Source organism: Rhinoderma darwinii, chromosome 1, assembly GCF_050947455.1.
Source record: "Rhinoderma darwinii isolate aRhiDar2 chromosome 1, aRhiDar2.hap1, whole genome shotgun sequence".
In the NCBI taxonomy this organism is placed as follows: Eukaryota; Metazoa; Chordata; class Amphibia; order Anura; family Rhinodermatidae; genus Rhinoderma; species Rhinoderma darwinii.
The window spans coordinates 69,120,237-69,141,211 of record NC_134687.1 but is presented as its reverse complement, the minus strand read 5'-3'; the positions used below and the strand labels follow the sequence as shown (position 1 = coordinate 69,141,211).

At 40.5% G+C, this 20,975-nt stretch overlaps 1 protein-coding gene across 2 annotated transcripts in view; it reads left to right on the top strand.

Moving 5' to 3' along the window:
* LOC142750501 (gamma-aminobutyric acid receptor subunit alpha-2-like) overlaps positions 1 to 20,728 on the top strand; it is a 159,544-nt gene extending 138,816 nt beyond the window's left edge. For both annotated transcript variants that reach the window (XM_075859504.1, XM_075859512.1), the window contains 2 exons: positions 18,654 to 18,856; positions 19,973 to 20,728. In XM_075859504.1, coding sequence (XP_075715619.1) covers positions 18,654 to 18,856; positions 19,973 to 20,266 — 497 coding nt within the window. In that variant the 3' untranslated portion in view covers positions 20,267 to 20,728. The remainder of the gene's footprint in view (positions 1 to 18,653; positions 18,857 to 19,972) is intronic.
* Positions 20,729 to 20,975: the final 247 nt, after the last annotated feature.

Here is a 20,975-nt window from a genome sequence, read left to right as displayed (position 1 = left end):
CCCACCTGTCACAGGTGCTCAGGCGTATCCAGGATGCAGGACTGACCATCAAGCCTGGAAAGTGTCAAATCGGCATGACCGAAGTGCAGTACCTCGGGCACAAGGTGGGTGGAGGGACACTAAAGCCAGAGCCAGGAAAGGTTGATGCAATTTCTGCCTGGCCCACTCCTAAGACCAAAAAACAGGTTATGTCCTTTTTGGGGACCGCAGGATACTATAGAAAGTTTGTTCCTAACTATAGTTCCCTAGCAAAACCTTTGACAGACCTCACAAAGAAGAAACAGCCTCAAATAGTTAATTGGACTGCCGACTGCGAGAGTTCTCTGTCAGCTTTAAAAGCTGCCCTTGCTAGCTCCCCAGTCTTGCAAAGCCCGGATTTCACTCGTAAGTCTGTGGTGCAGACTGACGCCAGCGCCTATGGGCTAGGCGCAGTGCTCAGCCAGGTAAATCCAGAAGGGCATGAACATCCAATAATGTATTTGAGCAGAAAGCTTCTACCGAGGGAGGTTGCGTATGCCACTGTAGAGAAGGAATGTTTGGCCATTGTATGGGCCTTGCAGAAATTACAGGCATACCTCTATGGGCGCAGATTTACCGTAGTGACCGACCACAACCCACTTAGTTGGTTGCACAGGGTAGCAGGTGATAACGGGAAGCTGCTGAGATGGAGTTTAGCCTTGCAACAATATGATTTCACTATCCAGCACAAAAAGGGCAGTGAGCATGGCAACGCAGATGGGTTATCGCGCCAGGGGGAAGCTGCGGAGATCGGCTTGGGATATTGATGGCTATATCAATGATCCCATGCCATGTCTTAAGGGGGGAGGTGTGGTGTTATAGGTAAGAGAATCAAAAGTAGGTTACTAGGAGGTAATTTCATAACTCCCTCTGACACAGAAGATACATCTGATTTGCATAGGAAATGCAGATCTTTGGCCATCAAAGGATGTCCACTGTCTGACAAATGTTTAATTGGCTCTTTCCTCACCAAGGTGCGAGATGTGCTGATTAAGGATTTGTCACTAGGGCTGACCAAACATCCTGACCAAACATCTAAAGCTATGCAAATGGATGCCTGTGGTGTGTCTGTCTGTGGACCAGGAGAAACATGGGAGAATGGCATGGTGTTCAAAGAAAGTATGATACATCAAGGCAAACCCCGTCATAATTTATATTTGTAATGACCCACATAGCTAGTTATGATCAGGGAAAATAGCCCTCATATATATGTCAAATTCAGATCCCTACACTCAGAGGAACTACCTGGGATTGGCTATTGGCTAAAAACATGGGCCTATTATAGTGGTGTTTGATATGCCCTGGTTGGTAAATGTCTGCACAGGTGAATGCAGGTAATATTATATTTCTAGGGGATTCCTGCAAGGACACATGATCACTTTTATGTTTCTCTATAGAAATACAACTGTGTAATGGGAGGAGTACCCTTCATTATCATATGAACAGCCTCCTCTCAGTGACATCACCAGCCAGTGAACTGGAGGGAAAAAACTGGGTTTAAAATGCCATGAGAAGTGAGGGTCAGGGTCAGTCGTTGGGGATCCATATCTCGGTTGGAGTGACTGCCCATATTTTCAGCTGTCCCCACAGCCAGGATATCGCCGCTGTACATCAGTAAGGTTTTGTTCTGTTTCTTTTATCCCTTTTATTTTCATAAACTGTTTGATTGCATTGTAACTGTATGTATATTTTTTATCTTTTATTCTGACAACTATTTTATGTATTGCACTGCACTATTGTGTATTAAATCTGAAATATTTATAAGTCTCTTCCTTGTAGTCTTACAGAACTTAATCTTCCGAAGGTGAGGAACGTTACCTGTATTTTATGTTCAATTTAGATAACCTGTGTTATAGGAACTGGTGTTAAGGGAACATAGAGACTTAGGCCCCTATTGCCTAGATAAGTATAGGTGGTGGTAGCATACTGTGGTATAAATTATTGGGGTGTTGGAAACTACGGGAGTAATTTAGCATAATCCTGTCATCTAGAGTAGGTGGGCGTGGATTTATGAGGTAAATTAATAAACTCAGTAGTGTAGTTCACCCCTGTGACGTGACCTGAGTTCGGCGATCGTCACAAATTGCATCTGCAGTGTTCCTCCAAATCTGTGAAAGTAAAATACGTAGATCAGCTCCCCCAGTTTCTATTCGTATGTTTGAGCCCACACAGCACCTCTCACATGCACAGAGTATATGGAAGCGGCCACAGCAGAAATACAGTAGTAACTGGAGTTGGAATCTTGCTATGTGATGTTCATTCTTTACTTGAGACTATATTGCCATGGAGTTGCTGTGCTTCTTGTACTTCTGTGCTTCCTCCAAATCTACCATCCTAGAGGCAGTCCATACCCAGTTTACCGACACCACTAGGAAATGTAATTCATTGCTGTAAATGGAAAGCTACAAATCTTAAAAATAATGAGCTTTAAAAGGGATTTCCCACTAAGTACATCCTCTGGATAGTTTGTTGGGAACCCACCTTGGAGACTGCCACTGATTACATGAATTGGAATCCTGATCCCCGTCTATTCCTACTCACTGCACAATTGCAGTGCTTAGCTGTTTCCATCTGCCCCATAGACATTGAATGGAGTGACCACGGCTCCATTTTAAATCCCTCTCACTGCGGACTTCCAGTGAGGAGGAACGAGGGTCAGGACCCCCATTCTAGTGTTCTGTAGCGGTCTCAGTGGTGGAGTCCCCAGCAATCATACATTTATCTCCTGTCCTGTCAATAGAGCAATAGAGGGAAAAGCCCTTTAAATAAAAATGTGATATTTAAATTCCTTGGTAAATCTACACAAAAAAAACATTTGTGTAGGTATCATAACTACATATTCCTATATTATGTTAATGAAAGAGAGCCTACTAAAATAAGGACAACAGTGTGATGCACTAAAAGAGTTATACTAGTGTATACAACCAGACCCACTAAACAGCCCCTAAAAGAACTAAACAGGGGGCTAAAAAGAAAACACTTCCCGATTCTGTGGACTTAGGCCTCATTCACATCTGCACCGGAGGCTCCGTTAGGGGCCTCCGTCGTAGAGCCGGCCGAGAATATCGGAAACAATAGCGCAGCATGCAGTGCTATTATTTCCGGCAAAACCACGGAAACCCGATGGAACCAATTAAAGTCAATGGGTTCCTTCGGCAGCCAGTATTGTCCATTTTGCAAGGGAACCGGCACTTCAGATTTTTCCGTTGTTCTGCACCTCTGACAGAGGAGAAAGATGAAAAGCCGAACACAGGTGTGAACCCAGCCTTACATAGTGTATCATGTGATGCTTATCGTCGAGTTAGCATACCCGAAAAGCATTTTGTGATGCAGTCTGTAACTCCTGAGTCTAAGTAGTCATTAAGTATATATCACATGATCCTTTTCAGGGCTACTAACTGGCTGAGTGGGATCTTATGTTACTGTCTGTAATGCCACAGAATAAGAACAGAACTAATTTCATCCACCCGTTTGGCACCTTTGGGGGCTGTTTAATTAAGGCAACTACACTTATTATTATAGTTCTATTAAGGCATCAAAAATATAGTCTTATTTAAACATTTCTATCATAGTTACAGGCTCTCTTTAAATGTCAGCATAATACAGTAATAACACTCTTGAAAACCCGCAATGTGTAGTACCTAATATTACCTATTAACAACAAGGAGCAATTAAAAATTGAAATAATTGCCATATACAAATACAGTAGTTGTCACGACACAAAAAAAATGTGCCTTCCATCAGGGGGCCTTATAATTGTTACTTTTATTACCTCTACACCCTCAACTTGTCTTTTCAATTTTTCCATAACGGATGAGTCACTGACAACAGGGCTTTATTGCTTTGTACTCCTTGATTTGTCATTGTGGAATTTCTGTAGAGAATAATAAGTCTACAGTTTACTGTCCTCCCACTCCCTTCTTCTATTCTCACTCTTATTTGATCATAAAAATAATCTTAGCCAACTTTATTAGGAAAAATAATACTGACTCGTTTTCATTCTCTTTGATATTTTTAGAAAGTGCTAAAAAATATATATTAGCATTGGTTCCCTTTTTACAAAGTAGTATATTTGTCATAAGGGGTGCATACTGCTCTGCCTGTCAACTGTAGCCTTGTGGACATGAGCACGGGATGCTGCTATTATGTTAGGACATGGATGACTAGTGAACAGGGGCATCGCTAGCATCGGGCATCTGTGACATATGCCCCAGATTTTATGCCTGGTTCCTCGAATCTCTGGGCGAGCGCCACATTCAGCTGTATCCGCGTCCTTGGGACACAGATACAGTTGCATAATACAGAGAAGCATGGGAGCCTATGGCTCTATACCCAGTCATTCACCATCATAGACTGCAGGGTGGCCTGTGGACATCATCGCGACAGCCTCAACGGCCTGCAAGCAGGTGAAGACAGAGGCCCGAAGAGGCCTGTGATCTGCATCTCAACATTGGAAGCGACGTAGAACCGGATTTAGGTGAATGTTGTATTTATTTTTGTCTGGGACACTAGTACCAATAGGGGCACTCTGGTGGAGCTTTATTACTAGTATGAGCACTGTAGGGGAGCTTTAATACAAATGTGGGCACTCTGTGGAGCTTTATTACCAATGGGGGCACTTTAGGGAAGCTTTATTACTAATAGGGGCACTCTGGGGCAGATTTATTACTAATATAGGCACTCTGGGGAAGAACTACTACTAATGGGTCCACTCAGGGGGACCCCTATTACTAATTATGGAACACTAGGCAAGCACTGATACTAATGGGGGCAATTTTGGGGAGCTTTATTACCAAAGGGAGCTCTCTGCTGGAGCTTTATTACTAATGGGGCACTCTGGGTGAGCTTTATTTCTAATGGGACACTCTGGATGAGCTTTATTACTTATGGGGCACTCTGGAGGAGCTTTATTACTAATTGGGTTGTTTGGGGTGCTTTATTACCAATGGCTGCTCTTTGGGGGGGCTTTATTACGTATGGGGCACTCTGGGGGAGATTTATTACTAATAGGGGCAGTCTAGGGAAGCACTTTTATTAATGGGGCATTCTGGGGAATACTAATGGGGGACACTGGGGAAGTTTTATTAATAATGGAATGCACGCTGGGAAGCACTATTACTAATGGGGTCACTCTGGGGGAGTACTATTACTAATTGGGGAACTATAGGGAAGCACTATTAGCAATGAGTGCACTCTGCTGGAGCTTTATTAATAATGGGGCAGCTGTATTACTCATGGGGGCACTCCGGGGAGCTTTATTACTAATAGTGGCACTGTGAGCAAGCACTATTACTAATAGGGATACTCTAGGGAAAGCACTATTACTAATAGGAACACTCTGGGGAAACTTAATTACTAATGTGGGAATTGCGAGGGTGCTGTATTACTAACGGGTACTCTCTGGGGAAGCTTTGTATTACTAATGGGACACTCTGCGGGGCTTTATTACTAATAGAAGCAATCTGGAGAGCTTAATTACTAAAGGTACACTCTGGGAAATCTTTATTATTAATAGGGCGCCGTGTTTTTTAACTATCTTTCCAGGTCCACACAATCGTGTCTCTGAGCTCTACTGGCAGTTCTTTCCTCCTCATGGCTGAGTTTTTGCTCTGATATGCATTGTCAGCTGTGAGACCTTATATAGACAGGGGTGTGTCTTTCCAAATCATGTCCAATCAAGGTAGAGAAACATTTCAAAGATGATCTAGAGAAATGGGAGGCCCCCAAAGCTAAATTTTAAGTGTCATAGCAAAGGGTCTGAATACTTCTGTCCATGCGAAATTTGAGAATTTCATTAAAGTTTCTAAAATTCTGTTTTTACTTTGTCATCATGGGGTATTTTCACTGCATATCATACCACAAGGGATATATTTGTTACCTAACCGTGGTTTATCAATTAATTTGCTACATTGGCATAATTAGATTATGACACTAATGTATCCATGTATCTTTGTATCTAGTGCTTGCGCACATTACATTGACACCTTTGATGTAGTAAGGTAGATCAACATTTAGTTCTGCTTCTGCCTGAGTAATTGAATATTTTTCTATTGTTTATATTTTTATGTATTTTTAAAGACATTTTTGTTCAGTTATTTCAAAAAATGTGAGGATCTAATAACCTCACATCTCTATGCTTGCTATATCACTAAATTTACTAACTCCCCACACCAAGGTAGAGAGTGCAGGAGCTCAAAAGATACAGCACATATGCAATCAGACAGCACTCTCAATATGTCTACCTACTACCAGCCCTACGCGTTTCTTTACTAAAGTATCTCTCTGCAGTAAATCATCAGGGGCTTGCAGAGTACGTGTTTCTTTACTAAAGTATCCCTCTGCAGTAAATCATCAGGGGCTTGCAGAGTCAGAGCATAATAACTTCTAGCATTCTAGAAGTGTACAATGTACTGAGCATGGAATAGTGTGGAGCGTGGATATTTATGCCAGCCGCTGTCAGTGGCAAAAACCTCCATCTTTTAAAGGTGGAGTCCCCACCCCCTTCCGGAACCATTATCTGCCACGGCCAATCAGGAGAGACCGCATACAAATATGTCCCGCCCCATAAGAAAGGGGGCTCGTCCAGCTTGGCATATCACAGACCGGCTGTGAACCGGCCTTCCCTCGGTGGCGTGAATGATGTAAACACAGGAACTCAATATGCACTGTAAAACAGTACATGATACCTGTGTCATTCGCCTGCTGGTAAGACACCATTGCTCTATCCTCACCTCCATGTAGGAGAGGATTGGATAGAGTCGGGGCATACATATGGTCATCTGTAATGTGATAAGCAGTTGTGATAAGGAGTTTACCATCGTAATATCCTATTATGGGGGGGGGGGTGCAGGTTTGATTTAGTTGGTGTGAGCAGGCTATTGTTAATGATAGATAATCAAAGCCTTGGTGGTTTCAAAGTTTTTTATATATTTATATATGAATTCAATCTTATGTTAAATATATCTCTCTTTTAACCATACATAAAGTAATTAATGTTTAAGATATAAGACAAGGGATGATAACTGAAGCTATATGTACAAAATTACATAGACTTATCAAGGGCTTATATAAAACTAGTAAATGACATATAGTCATTGATACCATCGGGATGTAGTGTTTTTAGTCGGTAGATCCACCTACATTCCTTTTGAAGGAGGAGTCTTTCTAGATTGCCTCCACGGTTAGATGATCTGATCACCTCAATAACCTGGAATGTAATTTCCTCTTCTTTGTTGTTATGTATCTCTCGCATATGCCTCGCTAGACAAGCACTCTCTTCTCTCCTAATATTTCCAATATGATCCAAGATTCTTCTCCGAAATTCCCGGATCGTTTTGCCCACATAATTTAGTGGGCAGGTACATGTTGCCATGTATATAACACCTTTAGATTTGCAGTTTGCAAATTCTCTGTTCTTGAAGATTTGCCCTGTCATTGCACTTTGAAAGGTTTTACTTTTGATTATATGCTTACATGCTTTACAGGAACCGCACTTAAATGTGCCCGTTAGTATATCAGGGAACCAACACAACAGTGGTGAGCATTCGTTGAAATGACTATGAACTAAACGGTCCTGTAAGTTCCTACCCCTCCTAAAAGTGATTAGTGGATATCGGGCGACAGGTCTGTATCTGCAGTCAGAATCCCCCAAAACTTATGAAAGATGTTTCTAACCTCCCTACATCTATTGTCATAGGTTCCCACTATTCTAATCGAAGCTAGTGTCTCTGTCTCCATAGGTTTTTTGGCACCAATAAGCTTGTTCTATTCTTAGAGAGTGCATTATGGTATGCATCCCTCAATACTCTGTCAAGATAGCCTCTTCTTCCAAACCTTTGGCGTAATTGTTTAGACTTATCCATAAAATCCCCTAAGTTCGAGCAATTTCTCCTCAGTCTGAGATATTGTCCCTTGGGGATTCCTCTATTTAAACTGGCTGGATGATGACTATCCCATGTTGTGCCTAATCTTTGGCTACTTAACCAGTCCTATAAGCAAAACAAGGCTCCAAAATATCAGCATCTGCGCTGCATCTACGGAGTCCATCTGTAGGGTCTAGCTAATGATAACGTGGGGTTTTCGGCTAAACACTGCTGGACATATAAATTAGTCTGGGTCATCATTGCATTCCGAGATTCATAACTTTTTTGTTTTTCAGTTGAAAAAAGCGTGTAAGGGATTGTTTTTTGCAGGACAAGCTGTAGTTTTTATTGGTTCCATTTTTAGTTACGTGGATTTTTTAAATCACTTTTTATTCGATTGTTTTGGAGGAAAAGAGACCAAAAAATGAAACGCTGGGGTATTACCCGTGCCAGAGTCTGGTAATACCACATATGTGGTCATAAACTGCTGCTTGTTCACACTGCCAGGCTCGGAAGGACCGCCACTTGGCTTTTTTATTGAAGATTTTGCTTAGTACAAGTTTGTGCGATTGCGCCCAGCTTACATATGCCCAGAAAATATTAATTGAAATACCAGTAAATCCCCAAACAAAACTAGTACGAAGCAAAATCTGCAATAAAAAAGCCATGTGTCATTGCTTCCGAGCCTGGCAGTGTGAACAAACAGCAGTTTATGACCCCATATGGGGTATTACCAGACTCTTGAGAACCCGCTTCACTATTCACGGGGCTTGTGTCTCCAGGGGCACAAGCTGGGCACAACATACAGTATTTGGCACTGAAATGGCATATCTGTTGAAAAATTGCACTTTTCACTTTGCAACATCCATTGTGCACTTTTTTCTGGAAAAAAAATCCTCACTATATGCCTAGATGAATTCCTTGAGCGACGTCATTTTTAAAATGGGGTTACATTTTTGGAGTTTCTTTTATTATTTCACCTCAGAGCCTTTACAATTTTGGTCCAATGTAAATTATCAAATTAGGCCTCAAATGCACATGATGCTTTTTTACTCTTTAACTCTGTTGCATGTCCAAGTAAAAGATTAGGGGTGTTTTAAAAATCAGAAAAACACTTCTTATTAATAATATTGCTATCTTTTCACAGTGGCACAAACTGGGCGAAACATATTGGACACTAAAAATGCATATCTGTGGAAAAATGTTCACTCTGCAAAATCCATTGTGCACTAATTTCTGCAAAACACCTGTGGGGTAAAACTAAAATAATTTTTATCTAGTCCTCTAGATCATTTTTTTTGAGGGATTTAGATTCCAAAATTGGGCCACTTCTTGAATTTTTCTACTGTAATGGTACCTCAGGGCAATGCGACATGGGGTATGAAAACCATTCCAGTTAAATCAATACTGCAAAGGCCATATTACGCTCCTTCCCTTTTAATCCCTGCCGAGTGTCCAAACAGCAGTTTATAAACACATATGGGGTATTGCCTTACTCTGGATAAATAGTGTAACAAATTCCAGGTTGCCTTTTCACCTGTATTCCTTGTGAAAATGAAAATTATTGATCTAAAACTACATTTTATTTAAAAAATATTACATTTTTCTTATTAACGGCCCAATTCTAATAAAATCTATAAAACACCTGTGGGGTCAAAATGCTCATTATAACCTTAGATAAATCCTTGAGGAGTATAGTTTCCAAATTGGGGTCACTTCTGGAGGGTTTTCACTTACTACACCCATATATATATATGTAGTTTCCTAAATGGGGTCTTTTCAAGAGCGACATAGCATCAGAAAGCCATTCCCTCAAAATCTGTACTCCAAAAACCAAATGCCACTCCTTCCGATCTGAACCCTGCCATGTGCCTAGACAGCAGATAATGACCACACATGTTAAGAAATTGCTAAAAACATATGTTAAGTGATTTTTCTCCTATAGTCCCTGTGAAAATGTTAAATTTTTAGCTTAAACTACATATTATTGGAAAAAAAATGTAATTTCCATTTTCACGGCCCAATTCGAATAAATTTTTTAAAACACATGTATGGTCAAAATGCCTTTTGCAGGTGTAGGTTCCTAAAAAGGGTAATTTTTGGGGGGGTTCCAATGGTACCTTGGCGACTTTGGAAATGCGCTACAGTGTCAGAAAACCATTCCCGCCTAATATGCGCTCCGAAAGCCAAATGGCGCTCCTTCCCTTCTCAGCCTACCGTGTGCCCAAACAGCAGTTTATGACCACATATGGGGTGTTACCGTGCTCATGAGAAATTGCCTAACAATTTTTATAGGGGGTTTTCTCCTGAATTTTGTGTGGAATTGAAACATTTTGAGCTAAATCTATATATTATTGGAAGATTTTATTTTCTTTTTTATGGCCCGATTCTATTGAATTCTATGAAAGACCTGTGGGATCAAAATTCTAGATAAATTCTTTGAGGGTTGCAGTTTCTAAATTGGGGTCTTTTTAGGTGTTTTTTTTTTAATGTTTTGGCCCTTCAAGGCCATCAAATGGTGGCTTTCCAACTTCAAACATCCAAAAGGTGCTCCTTCATTTTTGAGGCCTGTGTTTGAGTCAAGTAGCACACTAGGGCCACATATGGGATATTTCTGAAAACTGTAGAATCTGGGTAGTAAATAGTGAGTGGCGTTTCTCTGTTAACACCTGCTGTGTTACTGAATTAAGTGGATTAAAATTTAATATATCAGCAAAAAATAAAATGAAATGTGTAGATTTCGCCTTTTAATTAGATTAGCTTTTAATTTTTTCTTTTTTTTATTTGTTAAAAAAACGTTATTTTACTGTTTTTTACTTCTTTTACTTGTCCCCGTAGGGGACTTTAACCAGCGATCGTTAGATCGCTTGCACGATATACTGCAATACTCATGTATTAATTCACTGTAAAAAAAAACAAAAATTTCTTGTAGTTTTCCCTTGAAGCTAGAGCAAAATTCACTGAGTTTTGTATCTGAATGGATGTATTGTATATATTACCATCTAAATGTGGTTACATTTGTTACATTGTTTTGTCATTTTGGCATAAATGAATTGTGGCAACAGATTGCCTTATTTTACTAGTGCTTGTGCACTTTACATGAACACCATTAGATGTAGTGCGGTAGATAAGGAATACAGATACTACCTATGCGGATGCAATGATCTCTATATAATATTTCTGTTTTTTCCTCCTCCCAGTTTTTATTCTTATTTTTTTAGATTTTCATATTTTTCTTTTTCACCCTTTAAATATTTAAGTATAACACTCCTGCATTCAGGCAGTGTTATCTCTGTCTACCTTCTATCAGCCCTTCTGATGCTTATCCTCAGAGGTCGCTGAGCTCAGGAAATATAACACTCCTGCATTCAGGCAGTGTTATCCCTATCTGCCCTACGCGTTTATTCACTAAGTTATTTCTCTGCTGTAAATCGTCAGGGGCTTGCAGAGTCAGAATGTTATAGCTTCTAGCATTCTAGAAGTGCAATGTACTGAAACAATGTGGCGTGGAGTAACAATGCCAACCACCATTAGTGGCAAAACTCCCCATCTTATATAGGTGGAGTCTCCATTCCCCTTCCAGCATCACTGTCAGCTACAGCCAATGGGAGACGCCGCTCAGGGGGTGTGTCCCGCCCAGTTGGAAACAGGAGCTCGTCCGTCTGAGCGAATGGGAAGCCGGCCTGCGATCCGACACCCACCCTCCCTTGATGACATAGGAAAGTAAACGCAGGAGCTAGACTGCACCGTGAACAGTGCACTGATCCTGTGTTTGGCTCAGATAGGAATGCACCTACATTATAGGGGAAGATGAGTAGATGTCCGGGCACATCCAGGATTGAACTGGGACGGCTCCCAAACCTGGGATTACCGTCTCAGTGTGCTATTTGGAGGGAATGTATTAAAAATATATATATCGGTGTGAGCAGGTTCTGTTTGTTAGACAGACCAATGCCTTAGTGGTTTAGTTAATAATCCCTAACAGTGTTAGGAACCAAAATCCCCCATCTTAGTCATCTAGTAGACTAATGTACATAAAGTGGGGAACCTTGATACAGACAGGTGTCTAGTAGTCAAAAAGATAAGACTCACATCCAGCCTATAACCATAGCAGGGACACTATGCATAATCTTTTAGATGGTCTAAGAAATAGTGCATTGCGATGATATGATCGACCTGATGAGTTGTCCAAGGAATTCAAAGTACAGTGATGGGGAACCTAGTGCCAATGTATATAAATTAGGCATTAGGTATATGTGGGTTCCTGAGACTATTCGGCTCAAAATTATATATATTATTAAGCTATACAGTATATCTGAGATAATAGTGTATTAGGGTGAAATGATCCACCTGATGAGTTGCCCAAGGAATTCGAAACACAATGCTGGGGAACCTAGTGTCCATGTATATAAATTAGGCATTATGTATATGCGGGTTCCTGAGACAATTCAGCTCAAAATTCGAGATATTATTAAGCTATATATCAGAGATAATGACTTACGAGGACTTCAATTCGAAACACAATGATGGGGAAAACTAGTGCCCATGTATATAAATTAGGCATTAGGTATATGCGGGTTCCTGAGACTATTCGGATCAAAATTATAGATATTATTAAGCTATATATCAGAGATAATGACTTACCAGGACTTCTAAATGAAACTTGTAAATGACATATAGTCATTAATGCCATCCGGATGCAGTGTTTTAAGTCGATAGATCCACCTGCATTCTTTTTGAAGCAGCAATCTATCTATATTGCCCACACGATTTGTCGATCTTATTACTTCAATAGTCTGAAAGTGACCTCCATCATTCTGTTGTTTATTTCTCGCATATGTCTCGCTAGGCATGTGTCATCCACTGTTCTGATATTGCCAATATGCTCAAGGATTCTACTCCGAAACTCCCTAATGGTTTTCCCCACATAATTCAGTGGGCAAGTACACGTGGCCATATAAATAACGCCTCTTGATTTACAGTTTGCAAATTCTCTGTTTTTGAAAATTTGCCCTGTCTTTGCACTCTGAAAGGTCTTATTTTTGACAACATATTTACATGCTCTGCATGAGCCACATTCATATGTCCCCGGTGGTACATTGGGGAGCCAACCCGAGAGTGGTATACACTCGTCGAAATGGCTGTGGACTAGGCGGTCCTTGAGGTGCCTACCCCTTCTGAAGGTAATTAATGGATACGGGGCAACAGCCTTATCCAGATCCGTATCTGCCGTGAGTATTCCCCAGAACTTGTGGAAGATGTTTCTGATCTCCCTATATCTATTTTCATAGGTTCCCACAATTCTAATAAAGGTAGATGTATCTGTCTCCTTGGTCTTATCTGGTACTAATAGACCGGTTCTATTTTCAGAGAGTGCATGATAATATGCCTCCCTTAGCACCTTGTCAGGGTATCCCCTCCTTCCAAACATTTGACGTAGATGTTTGGACTTATCCATAAAGTCTCCTAGCTTCGAGCAATTCCTCCTAAGTCTAAGATATTGTCCCTTAGGGATTCCTCTTTTTAAGCTCGTCGGGTGATGACTATCCCATGCCAGGAGACTATTTGTCACCGTCGGTTTACGAAATAGGGATGTTTTCAAATTTTCCAGTTCCGTCTTGGTGATGGTTATGTCCAAAAAGTTGATGGATGTCTAGTGGATCTCTGAGCTAAAATACAACCCCAATCCATTGATATTCAGGACCCTGACAAATTGGTGGAACCACTCTATAGAGTCGTCCCAGATGATCAAAATATCATCTATATACCTCGCCCACAACAATATGGGCGAGGCATATGGTGCAAGACCAACTGAAAATACGACTTGATCTTCCCACCAGCCTAGGTATAAGTTAGCATAGCTTGGGCACATGGGCTCCCCATCGCCGTTCCCTTCAGCTGGTGGAAGCGTTGCCCCCAAAATAGGAAGACATTTCTTAACAGGACAAATTTTAAAAGAGTTAGAGTTAACTCGCTATATGCTCCATATTGGGTCCCTCTCGTTTCCAGGAAGCACCGCACAGCTTCACACCCTTGGTCGTGGGGTATGGAGCTGTACAGGGCCTCCACGTCAAGACTTGCCAATAGTGCTCCTGGTGGAATCTCGATCCCCTTTATTCTCTTCAGAATATCTGTGGTGTCCCGAACATACGATGGGAGCCCCTCCCTAGAATATTGCCTATGTAAATGCTGATATTTTGTGATAGACTGTCGATGCCTGATACTATCGACCGTCCCTTAAGGGGGCACATCCCTTTGTGAATTTTTGGTACACTATAGAAGGTGGGGATCTGCGGGTACCTGGGGCACATAAACTCATACTCCTGAGTACTAATGAGTTTCTCTCTCAGAACTTTAAGTAAAATGTTTTTAAGCTCAGATTCATCTTCCATAAGTGGATTATTGTCAAGGTTACAGTTTGTCTCCCTCTCGAGTATGATGTGTCCATTATTACAAGGTTCCCCCCCTTGTCCACTGGTTTTATCACGATGGATTTGTCTTGTTCCAATTTAAGCAATGCTGTAGTCTCCTTGGTTGTAATATTTTGACCATACTTTTGATTTCCCCTTTCAAGTCTCAATTGTTCAATCTCCCTAGAGACCAGATCTACAAACAAATCAATATTATGTGTGTCTGATAAAGGTGCGGACTTCGTACTCGTTACCCGGAAGTGTCGGCTGTAACACACAGCCGAAACATTCGCTCTATGGAGTGTTCTCAGCCCGTGAGCCCGCTACATATTCCCCCACCCGGCGTGCGCTGTATATATACGGCGGAATTTGGGAAGGGGTTAAACTCTACTCACCCTTAGCTGGCCGCTGCTGTCAAAAGTTCATTGCCGTTATCCCCTCTCCTAAACTTCTCCTCTGACCGCAAATAATGGTTTGCAAACATTTTGCGCTTTTTATGGTAATAATCTGTCAGTCTCGTTCGTTCCTCTTCTTATGCTGAAAACTGGCCTGGCCTGAATGCTGAAATCTCGCCTGAGATAGCGCGCATGCGCCCGTCATGTATGGTCTGACACTGTTCACTGCTTCGTCGGGCCTCAAATCTATTTACTGCGCATGCGCCGCTATGATGTCCCATTGTGCAAACGCACCAGAATAGGACATCGATGCGCAAGCGCGGGATTTCGTGTCTGCTGGGGGGAGACGAGGAGCTGTCAATCAAAGTAAAGAGGCGGGGTTAACTCGGAAAGGCTTGAAGAATGAAGATATGACTCTTTTCAAACGAAGATATGACTCTTTTATGCTCATTAGCATATGGCACAGGAAAACTAAAAATGGAATACTAAAGGTACAGAGCTCACGTAGAAGATAATTGTAGGTTACATAAAAATTATTTTTCACCCACTACCACCAGGTATTGCTGGTTTAATAGTAAAAATACTGGTGACAGGTTACCTTTAAAAATACAACCAAAAAAGCAATGGCAGAATTTATGTTTTTTCATCAAAGAAATGCATAAAATGTACTGGTTTCTGGTGCAAGCCCGCATATCAGACACATGAGGTCTGTATTCAGCCCACTGGGCCGCCAGTTATTTTGCACAAGCATGGGAGTGGACACAAATGAAAGGAGATGCATCAGTATGTCTTTATACCTTTCCTTTCTTTTTGAAGCACTTCTGGCTTTGGTTAAAAAAAAAACTGAGCCAAAAACTGTACCATAAACTGCATGTAAACTGCGTGTGTGATCCTGGCCTTAAAAGCGGAACTGTATCCATTTCATGGTTTCCTATGAATACTTTATGTTTGTAACAAATTTTTCTTCTGTAATAAAATTTTTCAAACCAAGAGTAGACTATATGTTATTTTGTGAGAAAATATGCAAAGTAACCCACATTATTATTGCTACCACAAAAGTAATCTGTCAACTGTATCTGTGACAAAAGCCCAAATGCATTTATGCATAATAATTCTACTCACACATATTTAGCAATTACCACACACGAGTCGTTTTATTACTGACGTAGCATTACATCCTATGATTCTGATGTCTGTCCCATGTGACATGCTGTTGGTAGACAAACAAACACTCAATAGCCCTTACGTTTTATGGGTTTAAATGTAGATTTGTGTGTCTGCAGACTATTTTCTTCTGTATATTCTTCAATTATTCGCAAAAGTGTCCTCAGTGCAGCACAACAAGTGCATTGAGCATGACAGAAAAGTTAAAAATAATGAGACAGACTAAATGTAAAAGTCAATGAAATATTATGGAAAAACCATGAAAGTATATCCATTTATGTATACATCACAGGTATGATAGAAGATTAGGTACTGTGCGTCTGTGAATGGACAGCATGATGTAGCAGATTAAGGCTGGGTTCACACCTTCGTCCATCAGAGGAACAGAAAAAGGCAATAATGGGAACCAACGGTTCAATTGCACAACTGACACTGCGGGTTGCCGAATGAACTCATTGACTTTAAGAAATTATGTAGGCTTTCCATCAGGGTGTCCGTGATTTTACCGGACACAATAGCAGAGCATGCTGCTATTATGTTGATCGGCACTTATATTAAAGGTTATAAAAGTTATAAGAAATTGATGGCCTATATCCAGGTTAGGCCATCAATATCTGATCGTCAGGGGTCCGACTCCCGGCTTCCCCCGCCGATCAGCTGTTTTGAAGGGGCCGCGGCGCTCATGAAAGCGCTGCTTTCCCTTCATTACTTTCACTGCCCATACTTTGAATCACTGACACACTTGTAGGGCAGTTCACAGTATTACAGCCTTCTAGCTTTCACTTGAATGGGAGGAGGCCGTAATACTGTGAACTACCGCTAAAAGTGTGTTGGTGATTCACAGTACGAACAGCTAAGGAATGAAGGGGAAGCCGCTCTCGCATGATAAACTGTGGCTTCTTAAATACAGCTCATCGGTAGGGGTGCCGAGAGTTGGACCCCCACTGATCCGATATTTATGTCCTATCTTGAGGACAGTTTCTGGATCCATCTGGGTTGTAGGCATGAAGAACCTCCCATAGAACCTGATGTTCATCAATTATAAACCTGTAATTATGTCAGCCATGGCCAACAGCATTACCGAGAAATACTGCTTGTAATCATAGTCGGGACCCAATGTGCAGTAGCTTGTTGACATCGATGTGTTTCCCATCCAGCGCCCCAATACAGTTGGGAAATTGTGCATTTTCTATAAACCCATCAGCAATGCCGTGGACTGAGGAATCAACGTCTCCTTCAGGCACTGCCAGATGACAAAACATGTTGACCATGATCCCTGCAATGCTGGACGACTACAGCAGAAATTAAAAAATGTACGGACTCAAATGTATGTCCAGTCGCCAGGAATGAGAGCTTTAAACTAGCAACAGGCCATTCCACCAAAAACAACCCGACATGTAAACATGTCAAATACGCTAGCGTTGAAACAATTTTTAAAATGCAGGCGTTTTTAATGCATTTTCGGCATGTTTTTTTATGGTTTTTTTGTGCATTTCTTGGTGCCTAATTAGGACTCACAATGATTATGGGAACATTTGGTGCGTTTTCGGGGCGTTTTACATATTTTTTAAACACGCCCGCGTAAAAAAAACGCTTTGTATGTACTAACTGCGCGCTTTGCCATTGATTTAAATGGGATGCTTAATCAAACGGATTTTGATACGTATATTGGCACGTAAAATACACGCCGTGTGAACAGGGCTTTATTGGTTAGGGAAGGTACCTATTTTCTATAGCTATTATTACTGCATATTGGCATTATATTCTAAGATGGACAGTCAGGGGGTAAACAGCTTAAGCTTTATTCACCTAGTGTTTGTCTATCCAAATAATATTAAATAAAGCATAAGTATTGATGGTAATTTATTGAGTGCTCATTTGCCTTTTCTCACACCACGTTCTATTCTATTTTTCTATATTGTATATTTTGTATATTGTTAGGCACGTATTGTAAAGGATCTGCCAGGCACAGCTTCTTTATCAACGCCCATAGGTAATCAGTTTGCACCTGCTTCTAGGTCTGTGAGACTGACTCCATCTTCCACCACTCAGGATGGCAGGCTTAGGAGTGGGAGAGCCTATCGCAGCCTGGCCAGACGGAGCTAGCTCCCGCCCTCTGTCTATTTATACCTGCCTTTCCTGTTCCTCCTTGCTTGTGAATCTTCTCTGTTGGTTTCCTGGCCCTGCTGCAGCTTTTTGTACTATTTGTCCCTGCTTCGTTTTGACCCTGGCTTGCTGACTACTTTCCTGCTCTGCGTTTGGTACCTCGTGCTCTCCTGGTTTGACTCGGCTTGTTCACTACTCTCCTGCTCTGCGTTTGGCACCTCGTACTCTCCTGGTTTGACTCGGCTCGTTTACTACTCTTGTTGCTCACGGTGTTGCCGTGGGCAACTGCCCCGTTTCCCTTAGGTTCTGTGTTCCCTTGTCTGTTTGTCTGTCGTGCACTTATTGAGTGTAGGGACTGTCGCCCAGTTGTACCCCATCGCCTAGGGCGGGTCGTTGCAAGTAGGCATGGACTGAGTGGCTGGTAGATTAGGGCTCACTTGTCTGTTTCCCTACCCCCATCATTACACGTATAGTCTTCATTTCACTTTCAAAGTGGTGCAAGACCTTTTTTATTGTATGTGATAATTTTCTTCTTATGTATTTTTCACTGTGACTTGCACTTCTCTATGTAGAAGATTCTTGAGATCAATTATCATTGTTAGTACATGGAACCAAGCACCTGATACAAATAAAAGTATGTACTTATGTAAATATGTACGTCTATAAACACATTGATTAATGTTTTATTTTGCCTCTAGGTGTCACAACTGTTTTGACCATGACAACACTTAGTATCAGCGCCAGGAACTCCTTGCCAAAAGTTGCTTATGCTACCGCTATGGACTGGTTCATTGCTGTCTGTTATGCATTTGTATTCTCAGCCTTGATAGAATTTGCCACTGTTAACTATTTTACAAAAAGAGGATGGGCTTGGGATGGAAAAAGTGTTGTCAATGACAAGGTAGGAACACTTTTTTTCAGTGTAAATAAATGACTATGGGCAACTTTCCCAAAATTACTTATTTTAAGGTGACAATTTCCAAATCTTCCTGTGTTTTCTTGTCTGTTCAATTTGATTTGTAAATGTTTTTCCAATCAAGTATTTTTAGATATTTCTTTAAAATATGTTCTACATTTGGAAAGCCCTTACTTCAAACATATAATATAAAAAAACATGTCTTACTCATATCTGTTGATCCATCTTAGGCTCTGTTCACATCTGAGTTGGGGTCCCGTTCTGACGTTCCGTCTGAGCTTTCCGTCAGAACGTGACCCTAAGCAGACACAAACTGACACCGACGGAAAATATAGGTTTCCGTTTCCATCACCATTGATTTCAATGGCGACGGATCCAGTGCCCGTGGATTCCGTTTGTCTCTTTTGTGCACCGAATCCGTCATTTTGCCGGAAGCAATAGCGTAGTTGACTATGACACAAATCATCCCTGCTCCTTCTATCTGATACTGTTACTGGCATGGCCTACTAATGAAAAATGAATGGGGCAACTGACAGATTTAAGAAAAGAAGGATAAGTCTTTTGAGCACTGTTCAACTGGGCTTTGCTTTGTTTTGCAAAATACTACCAAAATGTGTTAAATTAAATTTAAAATAAGCATCGGCCGGAAGTGTTCATCTGAGGCTGTGAAATGACTAGACCAACCATTGATGTACTTCAACCCAATGTGAATAAAATTTCACTTGAGTTATTACCACATATCTTATGTCATCATTTTTCTTTTGTTTTCTTGACATTTCTTTGTAAAAAAAACAAACTATAAATTATGTTATGACATAATTTATACTATTACTTTCCTTATAATGACATATTGTAATATTTCTAACTTGACTGCACTAATTTATACCATTGTATTATAAATGTACATAATCTTGTGTAGAATCTGCTTTTACTTTTTTCACATTTTCGAATTGACATAGAATTGTGTTTTAATTTGTTTTTTTGTTTGTTTTTTTAAATAGCACCAACTGAATAAACATACAAAAACTCTCAAATAATATGTATTTTGTTTTTTAATCACTGAACAACTAATTTTTCTTTAATTATTTATTCTCTTATCAGAAAAAGGAGAAAGCATCTGTAATTAAGAAAAACAATGCCTATGCAGTTGCGGTAGCAAACTATGCTCCAAACATCACTAAGGATTCTGCCCTCCCAACAATATCAAAAAGCGCGACGGCAGAGGCCAACAAAGCAAAACCACAAGAGGCAAAGAAAACATTCAACAGTGTTAGTAAAATTGACAGAATGTCTAGGATAGTATTTCCACTCTTATTTGGTACTTTTAACCTGGTGTATTGGGCCACTTATCTGAACCGGGAACTCGCCATAGAAGGGCTAGTCCTTTCAAAGTAGAATTGTTGACTTTGTATGCTAAAAATGTATTGGCATTCTCAGACTCTGATAGATTGTTTTAGTATGTATGACTAATAACTTGTGAATTGACATGTACAGTAAGAACCTCTTATCTAAGAAGAGGGGGGAGGGGGCACTGTTAACTAGACTGGGATTCGAATAGATACTGTAGCAGTCTTGGCATATTAAAAAAGAAAAAAAAAGTTCCTTCTTGACTGCAAAGTATTTTCACTTTGGATTAAGGAGTTACTACAGTATACGAGAAAAGGCTTCTTGTTAACAGAGAACACATTTTACTGAGACAATTTTTGATTTTCATTTTGGGGATCTTTTTTGCTAAATACAATGCTAATCTTTTATATGATGCAATTGTGCTAATTTACTAAAAACCCTTCCTGATTCCATAACTTAGGTGTACCATTAATTTCCCAGAATTGATTAAAACGATGTTTTTATGTCAAATTATTAAGGTTCATTCTTTCTTTGATTAATACTAAAAGGAATGATTCCATTTTAGTAGCATTGTGTTGTTGTGGTATTTAATAAGTTGATCAGGGAAGTTTTACTGTATCTCAGAAACATTGAAACATTTGCTAAAATGTGCTTGTTCACTGGAATTGCACTACAGTTCTGTCCAGTCAATTATTTACCTTTTTTTTATATATAAAACACCATTCAAAGCAAATTTGTAAGTTATAACATTATGTAA